A 12,900-nucleotide genomic window follows, 5' to 3' on the forward strand; every position below is an offset into this window, starting at 1 on the left:
TGGGATTGTTTTCATTGGAGTTTAGAAGATTAAGGGGAGATCTAATAGAAACTTACAAGATAATACATGGTTTGGAGAGGGTGGACGCTAGGAAATTGTTTCCGTTAGGTGAGGAGACTAGGACCCGTGGACACAGCCTTAGAATTAGAGGGGGTAAATTCAGAACAGAAATGCAGAGACATTTCTTCAGCCAGAGAGTGGTGGACCTGTGGCATTCATTGCCGCAGAGTGCAGTGGAGGCTGGGACGCTAAATATCTTCAAGGCAGAAATTGATAAATTCTTGATGTCACAAGGAATTAAGGGCTACGGGGAGAATGTGGGTAAGTGGAGTTGAAATGCCCATCAGCCATGGTTGAATGGCGGAGTGGACTTGATGGGCCGAATGGCCTTACTTCCGCTCCTATGTCTTATGGTCTTATGGTCCCAGTGGCAAGAACAAGCCCCATACACAAAAGAAATCCTTTGAATATTGAGTTTCATTGGAAGGACATTTATTTACTAAAAATAGGAGTGATTTTACTAAACTATACCTGTTAGTACTAATGTTCTCAAAAGATAACATTACTGAACAAACATGAATCCAACTATAAAAGAAAATACATTTAAACAGACTTTGGAATATTATAATAAATTCTGTGATACAGAGATTATTAGTTGTCAGCTTATTTCACAGAGCATGAACTGTTCATGTGTTACACCGAACAATAGACAGAGTTTTATTAATGGGGAAGCCCGATACAGACAACAAGATTATTGGTTGGAAATATGCCTCAACAGGGGATTGGAAATCATCCTTTTGTGAGTGGATTCAACCAATGTCCATTCCAGGGGAACATTCCTCAATATCTGAGGTGTTCCTGAGGAGTATTACAAGCATAACTATATCGAGGTTATCCACACACTTTGTGTCCCAGTGTTTGCATACCAGTCAATGAAAGTACTGTAGACAGGAAGGTGCAACAAACAATTGGGAAAGTAATTGGTACATTGGCCTTCAATGCAAGAGGATTTGAGTTCAGAAGTAGGGATGCTTTACTACAGTTATACAAGCCCTCAATGAGACCTGGTGTATTGCATGCAGTTTTGGTCTCCCTACCTAAGAAAGGATATACTTGCCATAGAGGGAGTGCCGCAGAGGTTCACTACACTGATACCGGGGATGGCAGGACTGTCTTTTGGAGAGTGATTGGTTTGGCCATGGCAGGATAGGCCATTTTGGATTGAAGTAAAGAAATATTTCTTTGCTCAAAATGTAGTAAACCTATGGAATTCTCTACCACCCAAGATCGTGGAAGCCAAGTCACTGATTAGATTCAAGAAAGAGATAGATTCATTTTTAGGTTTTTAAGGCATCATAGGACACAGGGAGAAAGCGGGAATATGGAATGGAGAATTGGCCAAGATCACATCGGAAGGTGGAGCAGGAGCAGGGTTGAAGGGCCAAATAGCCTTCTCCTGCTCCTAGTTTTTATGCTTCCATGTAAACCATGGCACTTTTTGCCAAATTCCATCATATTCCACTCACACATGAAACGATTAAACTGGAGTTAGCAAAGAACGATTATAAAAGTGCACAGAGAAATGAAACCCAGCACAGTTAAAAATATAGTACCCAATGATGTGAGTACTATTTCATATAATTGTGCTAATACGTCATAGTGCACAGGAATAATGTTTCTTCTCTGGTGATTGCTCTTTTTACAATGAATTCCAGATCTCAGCTGGCACATTTGATGAGTTTCTGACTATGTCAGTGTGAATACAAAGGGTGATTGAAGAGAAATCTATCGAGATTGTTCAGATATACTTTTCAGTGCCTTCCATGGTCTGGAACAAAGTTTAGTACTTGTCCCAATTCTGCTTCTGTTCATAGCAGTGGAAGGGAGCCAAGGGACAGGCTTGGGGAAATGCTCTATGGCTATTTTCTGGAAAATAAATCTGAGCTTCACGAGGATGGCAAAGGAAGGGATTGAACTTGAAAACTAAAATCTGCAGTACGACACAAAAGAAGTAAACTAACATTTACTGCAATGGTCAACAAGGCTTATACGTAAGTTTTTGAAAGGAATATTTTAATAAAATTGGCATTTTCTGTACCTTCAAAATCCCACAACTGATTGTAAGGTTTTCCTCTTTTACCAGGTGGAGCTGAAGGATCATTGAAGAAAGGCCCCTCTACCTCCAACAGCAAGCCTTCATCATCAGGTTTAAGTGACAGTGATATCCCGCGGTGACTCACTGGTGAACTATCCCATGTTTTTGTTATTGTAAACTTCATCTGGACAACAGTTTAATAGGCTGAAAAAAATATTTTATTTCATTTATTGATTTACTGCCATATTACACCTTTAAAACTATATCTATCCAAAATAAATTCAAAAGTTATTATAAGTGGTCTATATAATTTGTCCACCAATTCACACCCATGAGTGTTGAATAGTGTTGTGCAACTGCTTCATCTAGTGACTTAATCAAGAACTGGGAAAACATAATAATTAAGTCATCAAGCTTAAAAGCCAATCATCAGAGAAATGGATATTAGATTTTCAGAAAATATATTTCTTTGAATTTTTTTAACAAAACAAGTATATGAAATAATATATAAATTACAACTGTTACTCTCAGTTTTTTTCTAAATATGAATACTATTGAGTTGGGAGATGCACTGAGAGCAATGCCACAGAAATGAGGGACATACTTAAGAATGCTCGCTGGGCTGCTGGAGTCTGAAAACTGGTCATAACTGATTGTATTCCGTCATTACAGAGGATCAATTAACAAAACAGACAGAAGACATAAATAATTGGCAAGTCAACAGAATATATGACTGTGACTGCTATCTGATATATAGCTCACTGGTAAATTATATCTTCAATGTTGAATTCAGCTCAAACCGTTAAAGATCTGAATAGAAATGTTATGTTAATTGTATTGTTAACTTTAAGGATGAGGTTGATTAAATATCCTGTGTGCACGCAAGGTCTCTTTGGCACAATGGTAGCATTCTGACCTGTAACCCGGGAGGCCCAGGTTCAAATCCCACCCACTCCAAAGGTGTGCCAAGACAGTGATTAGAGAATATCTCCACAAAATATCTCCTGAGCGCTTGCAAGGGCTCTTGTGTCACAATGATAATGTCCCTATCTCTGAGCCAGGAAGTCCAGGTTCAAGTCCCATCTGCTCTAGAGGTGTATAATAACACCTGTGAACAGATTGATTGGAAAATCTCTAGCTAGGGCACCAGAATTATTCCTGGGTCCCCTTCAAATCAGTTTCAAAGTCCATGCTGGGGCTCTAGTGCTGCAATTGTCGTGTTCCTAACTCTAAGCTAGGTTCAAGTTCTATTTGCTCAATAGGTGCATAACAACATCACTGAATAAGGTGATTCAAAGATATCTCCTGAACACATATCAATATGTTTATTTATTTCATGTTTGCTCAAAAAAGGGACTCTTATGTCTGATTTGGTAGCATTCTTGCCTTTGTGTAAGAAGGTTGTGGGCTCAACTCACACTCCAGGATTTAAGGACAAAGACCAAATAAAACACTGCTGCACTTTGAGGACATCTCTCTTTTGAATGAAAATTTAAATGGATCCTCTTTAAGATAAAGGATCCCATAAAAAAAGGACTCAGAGGGACTGACGAATATTGACATTAACAGGTCCATGCAGTAGGCCATCAAAGGTTTCTTGTCCCTCTTCCGTGTTTGTATCAATACCTAAGTGTTGTTTGACAGGGACCACATGGTGTCTGCCAGCATGCTCTATGCTTTCTGCAATTAATGGATCCTGAAGGATGGAAGTTATTTTCAGCCCAGGTAATGACATTTTCATTTGGTTTGATAACTTTCCTTTGATTTTTTTTTGATCTTCAGTCCAACTCCTTGTTAAGGTGATGTCAATCAGTTTATTTTGTTTATCCGAACGTCGATTATCCGAATTTTGGATTACCTGAACAAGATCGCAAGGTCCAGATGCTTGACTAAACTGTGTTATCCGGCATTCGATTATCCGAACAAAATACTCTCTGCCCGTGCCATTCGGATAATCAAGGTTCCTCTGTACTCAAAAAGAATATAAAAAAGGATGGTTTGCATATTTGGTTGATTGGTCAAGTTTCAGTGAACTAACTTGGATTAATCAAAAGATTTTCTGAGCTGAACTTAAACTTTCTGTCCAAGGTCTCTTTGGTACAGTGTTAGCATTCTGACCTGTGGCCCAGGAGGTCCACATTCAAATCCCACCTACTCCAAACATGACAGGATTAGAGAATACTCCACAAATTTTCTGATCCAGTCAGCTAGGCCTCCAGGGATGCACAAACAGATCTTCACCTCTTATTTGCTGGCTATGACAGTCCTCTATCCAAGGATGTATGTCTGAAGACAGTGTCTAATGAGACTAATGGCCCAAAGTTGCCTTGTGCCATCAGGATAACCCTGAATATTTAGTTTAGGCACAATAACTAATCACTTGCAATCCTTGGACCTCTGTTTTCAGACAAAGAATATTCCCTGCTTCCATTTAGGAATCTCTAGGGAGAATCCATTGTATCATGTATCTCTATCAAACCTAGTATCAGAAGTCACATGACACCAGGTTATAGTCCAACAGGTTTATTTGAGCACTGCTCTTTCGTCAGGTAAAATCCATCACAGTCTAACACTGGCACCTCCACATCAAACTTAGTGTAACAGGGAAGATCAATCTGACCATTGTTTCAAGTTAAGTTGCAATAAGCCGTGAGAAAGTACAAGAAAGGAAACAACTTGAATGTACAAAGGAACTTCGATTATCCGAACATTGGATTACCTGAACAAGATCGCAAGATCCAGATGCTTGACTAAACTGTGTTATCCGGCATTCGATTATCCGAACAAAATACTCTCTGCCCGTGCTGTTCGGATAATCAAGGTTCCTCTGTATATAGTGTTTTATCACATCATCAGAATATCTGAAAGTGCTCCACAGAATTTCAAATAATGCGTAAAACTGTACCACAAACAACAAATTATATAATGAGCAGATAATAATAACTACAAACCATCCACATTCAAATTGGACAATAGCTTATGCCACCCAGAAAGAGATAATCATAAAGGATCCCTATGCGTGGGCCAAGTTCCACCTTTTTCATTGGTATGTTATAAAAACAAGCTGATTTTTAAAAAATCAGACTAATCAGTTTTGAACGCCACACTACCAGAAGGCCATGAAAGCTTTGGAGAGAGTGCAGAAGGTTCACCAGAATGTTGCCTGGTTTTGAAGGCATTGGTTATGAAGAAATGTTAAAAGGACTAGGATTGTTTTCACTGGAAAGACGGCAGCTGAGAGGAGACCGGATAGAGGTCTACAAAATTATGAGAGGCATTGATTGGGTGGATATTCAGAGGCTTTTTCCCACAGTTGAAGTTTCAATTGCAAGGGGGCACAGGTTCAAGGTGAGAGGGGGAGTTTTAAGGGAGCTATACAAGGGAAGTTTTTCATGCAGACAGAGTGGTAGGAGCCTGGAACACACTACCAGTCGAGGTGGTGGAAGCAAGCACGTTGGCGACATTTAAGAGGTATCTGGATAGTTACATGAATAGGGAGGGAATAGACAAAAACGGACCGAATAAGGGCAGAAGGTTTGTTTTTGGTTTAGTTAGGGCATGATGATTGGCACAGGCTTGGCAGGCTGAAGGGCCTATTCTCTTTTGTTCAAAAGCAAATTGTATTAACAACAATTTCAAAGTCGTCAGTATCAACATTTAAACTGCTCCATTTATTTTGGTAGAAACAGCTGAGCTTACTCACTAGTTCACACATTGTCAAAGTATATTAAATGCAAGAACTTGTCCGAGTAAGTACCTTGTTAGTATTTAAATAATGTGAGTAAATTGTAAGGCTTTCTGATTTGCACTCCAAAGATTTAGCTGTCCTAGAACTGCTTCATGAAGAACTGAAAAAGATTTTTTCAAAATACAGACTTGGATCGAGCAAGGTTATTTACAATTACCTATTGTCTTCTGGTGTAAATACCAAAAAAAAACAATGAAAAATTCTTTAACTTCAATGGCCTCTGAGCCAAAGCTGACCTGACGACCATGTGATGACTGCGGTGGTACCACTCTTCACCGGATTTCCAGATCAGTCTCTCTCTTCAGTTCCCAGTCAGCCAAGTGCTCAATCTATCATAAGTGTTGAAGAGGGAACTCTGGAATATGTTAAGCACTCTATATGTTGACAGCCAACTCTCTCCAGAGTCTTGCTGAGTTTTTCCAGCAATTTTTGTATTTTGTTTCTGATTTCAGCATCCATACTTTTTTTTGTTTAGTCTTCAAGGGCACTCTAAAACTCTTATTGAAAGCCTGGCAGCATTTAGGACAAGTTGAAAAGCACAGCAGGTCAGGCAGCATTGGAGGACCAGGACAGTCAACATTTTGGGGATAAGATCTTCATCAGGAGAGTGTGTGTGTGTGCGCGCTAAGAGACAAATAAGAGGGTGGGGGTGGTGGGTAGGGTGTAAGGTAGTGGGGAAGGTGATAGGTGGATGCAGGTGTGCGCTGATGATGATAGGTTGGAGCAGAGGGTGGAGTGGATAGGTAGGAAGGAAGATGGACAGGTAGGAAAGTTCAAGAGGGTGGTGCCAAGTTGGAGGGTTGGATCTGTGACGAGGTGGAGAGAGGGGAGATGAGGAAACTGGTGAATTGACATTGATACCGAGTGGTTGGAGGGTCCCAAGGTGGAAGATGAGGCACTCTTCGTCCAGGCATTGGGTAGCTCGGATTTGGCGTTGGAGGAGGCCCAGGACTTGCATGCCCTTGGCAGAGCGAGAGAGGGAGTTGAAATGGTTGGCCACAGGGCAGTGGGGTTCTTTGGTGTGTGTCCCCCAGAGATGTTCTCTGAAGCATTCCAGAAGTAAGCGTCCTGTCTGCCCAGTGTAAAGGATACCACATCGAGAGCAATGGACACAGTAGATGAGGTATTTGAATATGCAGGAAAATCTCTGCTGGATGTGGAAGGATTCTTTAAGGCCTTGGATGGAAGTGAGGGGGAGAGGTGTGGGAAGGGAAGGTGCCAGGAGTGGAGGGTGGGTTGATGGTGGGGCATGGACCTAACAAGGGAATCATGGATGGAATGATCTCTGCAGAATGCTGAAAGGGATGGGAGGGAAATATGTCTCTATGGTGAGATCTGACTGTAGGTGGCAGAAATGATGGAGGATGATGCGCAGTATCCAGAGGTTGGTGGGGTGGGGGGGGGGGGCGGGTTCTATCCTTGTTGCGGTTGGAGGGGTGGGCTTTAAGGGCGGAAGTACGAGAAGTAGAGAAAGTGAGGTGCAGAGCAATGTTGACCACGTGGGAGGGGAAATTGCAATTCTTGAAATAGGCCATCTGGGATGTTCTGGAGTAGAATTGCTCCTCCCGGGAGCAGATATGGCAGAGGCGGAGGAATTGGGTGTAAGGGATAGCGTTTTTACAGGAGGGGGCAAGGACAAGCTGTAGTCCAGATAGCTGTGGGAGTCAGTGGGTTTGAAGTAGATGCCCGTTCTGAGTCGGTTGCCGGAAATGGAGACAGAGAGGTCCAAGAAGGGGAGGGTGGAGTTCAAGATGGTCCAGGTGAACTTGAAGTCAAGGGCAGGTAACAGACTAGCACGGGGTGTCCAAGTGGACAGAGTCTGTTGGAGGCAGAAGAAGGGGTCCTCGGAGGTTGGATAGAGTCACAATTTAGGACGAGCTTATTGTCTATCACACAGAATGGCAATGATTTGTTTGTCACACTGCATCATACTTTGAATGACAATGTCTTAATGATGAGGCTAAGAGACAGCAGAGAACGAAAAATAAGAAAGTAAATTCTGCAATCCAGATTCCATAACTTGAGATATTTTTATTATGTTGGACTGTAGAAATACAAGGGATTACTGTTATAAATCATGTGCATTGCCATCTATGAAAAATAGTTGGTCGTTTTGGAAAAATTCCAATAAACGCAGTGATTTTGCAAAATAGGAATCAACAATTTTGCTTTTAAAAGTTTTAATTTTAGATTCTTTATTCCTTAAACATCATTAAAATATCTTCTAACAGCAGAAACAAAAACAGCATTCAAAAATAGGTGGCAATATGACTATTATGTGAAATGTTTAGCATTATATTGCAACAGTGAACAAAATCCACTCTGGATGCAAGACAAGAAAAATGACAACTATTGTAATGGACAAGTACCAGCAGTTACTGGAGACAAATGAAGTTCAAGCAAGCTCTTTCATGGTTCAAGGGACAAGAAAGTGAAGCACAGTGAACAAGGAGGATGAGTGGCATGTCATTTGAATAGCTAAAGTGGAAATGACAGATATTTGTGTAAAGTTGGAAATAACATCTGCTGTTGGACTTTTGATGACTATATAACAATCAGTGTTGCATATCATCTTTCCAATTGTTCACTAAGAATTCATCATTCATTTGAAGCTATTGTTCTCCTTTTATCTGTCTAAATGACTTTTAATTGGTCATAATGCTGGCAAACAATAAGGAGTTGTAAGACATGAGCTAGAATATGAACTAGAATTGGACCTTAGCATGAATCTCAGCTAATTTAATCCCTTCTCCTCCAGCCATATCGAGTCACACAGTCATAGAGTAATACAGCAAGGAAACAGACCTTTCGAAAAAACTACTTGATGCCAATCAAGTTTCCCCAAGCTAAATTGGTTCCACTTGTCTGCATTCAGCCCACATCCATCTAAACCTTTCCTATTCATGTACCTATCCAAATTTCTTTTAAATGTTGTAACTGTAGCTGCATCCATCACTTCCTCTGAAAATTTATTCCACACATGAATCACTCTCTGCATGAAAAGGTTGCCCTTCAGGTCCCTTTTAAATCTTTCTCCCACCTTAAAAATATGCCCCCTGGTTTTGAACTCCCCACCCTCAGGAAAAGACCTTTGCTATTCACCTTATCTATGCCCCTCATGATTTTATAAACCTCTGTAAGATCACCCCTCAACCTCCTACGCTACAGTGAAAAAGGTCCCAGCCTCTCCTTATAATTCAAACCCTCCAGTCCCAGCAACATCCTGGCAAATCTTTTCTGCACCCTCTCCAATTTAATAGTAACCTTCCTATAGTAGGGTGACCAGAACTGTACACAGTACTCCAAAAGTGTCCTCACCAACAATCTGTACAATCCCAACATGACGTCCAAACTCCTATACTCAGTGGGCTGAGCAATTAAGGCAAAGGTACTAAATGCCTTCTTAACCTCCCTGTCCACCTAAAAGCCTACAAAATTGTAGAAGGACTAGACAGAGTAAATGGAGGAAAAACATTCCCGATGAGCAGGGAATCCAGAACCCAAGGTCACATTCTAAGGATAGAGGGTAGGCCATTTACAACTGAGATGTGGAGACATTTCTTCAACCAGAGAGTGGCAAGTCTAAGGAATTCAATGCTTCACAAAGTGGTTGAGGCAAAAGCATTGAATGTTTTCAAGGAGATGGTTCTATGGGCTAAAGGAATCAATAAGTATGGGAACAAAGTGGGAGCAAGGTACTGAGTTGGTCGATCAGCCATGAACATATTGAATGACAGGTCATACTTGAAGGGGTGAATGGCCTACTCCTGCTCCATTTTCTATGTCTCTGTGTTTCTTAGAGGTTCATAGTGTTATAAAGTGTCCAGTTAGTTACTTCTCTATAACATTTAATGCATGACAAAGTAAATGCTGTACTATTGAGAAGGAAACCTTAAGTCTTGTTTTGACATTTCAACAATTTGAAGTAAATGTTTTGAAATATTGAGAGATATTAATTTACATTGACATGTTTTGACAATCTCAACCAAGTTTCTATTATGGATAGATCTACAGCAATAGACAATCCTCAATTTAGCAATCACATTCAAACAGTTATAAGTAGTGGATGTGAGAATCTTTTATTCTGGCATTTGAGTATAAAGGAGGATTAATGAAAAAAATGTAAAAATTCAAAATTGAATCATCGTATTCCAATTTGAAATGCACTGAAAACTCTGTGTTACCACATCTCAAATATAAAATCTGTAATAACAATCTATATGTGAACCCATGGGATTAGTTACATCTATCAGTGGTGCAGTGATATGTCTGGAGATCAATACTCCCCCAAACATTATCGAACATCATCTCAGATACCAGTAAAAACAAAAGTACAGTAATGTGGTACTGTAACAATAATTACACTAAGCACTAAAACTTTCATATTAATAAATAATACATAATATAAATGAGAATCTGTTTGCTTAAAGAATTTTGTATTAATTTTATTTTACATACTGATGTAGGTTTCAGCCAAACTCTCCATATTCCCCGGTGACAAAAGACTCAGTGGAGTCCCTCTACCCCATCCTCACAGATGTATTGTAATCAGACCCTCTCGACCCCACATAGCCAGAAACATACACTTTCTCCCATTCTCTCCCATTCACTGACTTAGCAGCCAGTCTTCTAAAACCCCACCACACATTCGGTCTCTCAGACACCCCCTTCCTAAACCCTGACCCAACGCATGCATCCCCCTCTTCGATACTGTTTCCATCCCACTCACACATATCCCTATTCAACACTGCTTCCTCCCACTCACTTAATCAGCGATCCCTCTTCCCCATTCCCTTCCCCACTTTTGCAAAACAGAGTCACCAGTTAGGGGTAGGGAGCCCACGTAAAACAGGAGCAGTAACATAGAAAAACCGAAAGCTACCAGTTAAATTCATGGTTCACTTGTATGACCTGTAAGGTTTTCTAATTCTCAGTCCACATTTGCCTGCTTCTAGCTGTGCCAAGTTAGTATCCTCAGCAATCACCACTAAGCATGCTTTCTGATCATTAAGGGGGCTTTGGATTTATCTTCCACATTGAGTTTTTAAAAAAATTGTTCACAAGCTGTGGGCCTTGATGTCCAGGCCAGCATTTATTACCCATTCATAGATATTCTTGAGAAGGCGGGGGTGGTGAGCAGCCTTCTTGAACCACTTCAGTCCATTCGTTGTGGATACATCCACAATGCTATTAGCTAGGTGATTCCAATATTTCGAACCAGTGACATTAAAGGAATGAGCATATATTTCCAAATTAGGATGGTGAGTGGCTTGGAGGGAACGTGCAGTTGATGATCATGTTCCCATGTATCTGCTGCCCTTGTCCTTCTAGATGGTAGTGGTAATGGATCTGGAAAGTGCTGTCTAAGGAGCCTTGGAGAATTTCTGCAGTACATCTTGTATACAATATACATTGGTGTTTCTGTGTCGTAGGTGGAAGGAGTGAATGGTTCTGTACATGGTGCCAAACAAGCAGCTGCTTTGTCCTAGATATCAAGCTTCTTGAATGTTGTTGGAGCTGTATTCATCCAGGCAAGTGGGGAGTATCCATCACATCCCTGACTCCAGCCTATTTTACACCAAATGACCATCAATGACAACAGGCCAGCTGTCCATCCCTTGGATGGGTTTACCATGGAGTTTTTAGCCAGGTTTGGCATTTGCACATCAGGATCAAGATTTCCCCTCAAGGGATTGTGGGATCCCTTTGTGCAATTCTATGAATTTTACTTCATATCATGGTTACTTTCAACAATGAAGGGTGAACCCAACAAAGAAAAAGAGAAAGAAAACTGAAAGAACCGTGGATGCTGTAAATCAAAAACAAACCAGAAATTCCTGGAAAAGCTCAAGAGATCTGGCAACATTTGTGAAGAGAAATCAGAGTTTTTTTTGTAAATATATTTATTAGCAAATTTTTTTAACTTTACCAACATATAAAATTATTGAAAAATACAATCAATAGCAAATATTAGTATAATAAAAAGAAAAAAACACAAATTACAATACAACTACTGTCTACTAACTACCAACCTACCCTATAATACAAAGCAAACCCTAATACTGTGCAAAGCAACACAAAACAAAAAGAAAGAAAAGCAAAAAAAAAACCCAAAAAACCCCACAAAATACAGAACAGCTATGCTCGGTGCAAAGCTCCCAAACAAATGAACAGGAGCATTGTATATATACCCATGTTAACTCAGGAGACCCCCTCCAGGGCCCAGGGCTTGACAAATCTAACCATCCTGGTAAAACAAATACCCTAGTTAAGATAACTGACAAATCTATATCCAACTAACTCAAATAGGGCTGCCATGTCTTATAAAAATGGTCTGTTTTGTGGTGCACTGTGTTTGTGAAAAAGTCCAAGGGAATGTGCTCCATAATCAATCTCTGCCACCCCAGCAAGCCCGGCGGGTTCTCAGACACCCAGTTCATCAGAATATTCCTCCATGCATAGTATGCAAGAATATTAAATATTTTCTTCCCATGCCGTCTAAAGATGATAAATTTGGTAGACCTAAGAGGGGAGATATCGGATCTACTTTGACTTCAGTCCTCAATACCCTCCCATCTCTCCCGCCACAGTGCTCCAATAAACACGGAGCCTGTGGCATGTCCAGAAGCAATGGGTAAGAGTACCTACACTTATTTTACATTTGGGGCACACTGAAGATGTTCCTTTTTTAAACTTCGCCAGACCGTGTAGTGCCAGATGAGCCCTGTGCAGAACTTTTAACTGCGTAGCACATGTCCTATTACAGATTGAGATCTTTCGAGTATTCTCCCATATGTTCTCCCATGTTTCAGAAGAGATCTCCACTCCCAGCTCTTGCTCCCAGACCTCACATAACCAGTTAATATCCTGCCAGGCCCTGCCACCCAGCAGGCGATATAGGGCACTAACCGAAAGGGTGCTTGTGGAGTATAGCAACATCCTCTCTGTGTCGGGCTTATACGGCTTAGTGAGAAGAGTAGTCTTCTTCTGGATGAAATCCCTAACCTGAAAAAAACGGAAAAGATCTCTGCTGGGCAACCCGTATTTGCGGCTCAGT

General features: G+C 40.7%; 1 protein-coding gene across 8 annotated transcripts in view; it reads right to left on the reverse strand.

Moving 5' to 3' along the window:
- Positions 1-12,900, reverse strand: part of c32h4orf33 (chromosome 32 C4orf33 homolog) — a 43,049-nt gene that overhangs the window by 21,620 nt on the left and 8,529 nt on the right. For 7 of the 8 annotated variants that reach the window (XM_043674199.1, XM_043674200.1, XM_043674198.1 and 4 more), the window contains one exon: positions 2,099-2,299. In XM_043674199.1, coding sequence (XP_043530134.1) covers positions 2,099-2,279 — 181 coding nt within the window. In that variant the 5' untranslated portion in view covers positions 2,280-2,299. Of the gene's footprint in view, positions 1-2,098; positions 2,300-3,953; positions 3,999-12,900 lie in introns of those variants that run through there. The other variant, XM_043674197.1, reaches the window with a different exon arrangement.

Source organism: Chiloscyllium plagiosum, chromosome 32 (genome assembly GCF_004010195.1).
Source record: "Chiloscyllium plagiosum isolate BGI_BamShark_2017 chromosome 32, ASM401019v2, whole genome shotgun sequence".
Taxonomy (NCBI): domain Eukaryota; kingdom Metazoa; phylum Chordata; class Chondrichthyes; order Orectolobiformes; family Hemiscylliidae; genus Chiloscyllium; species Chiloscyllium plagiosum.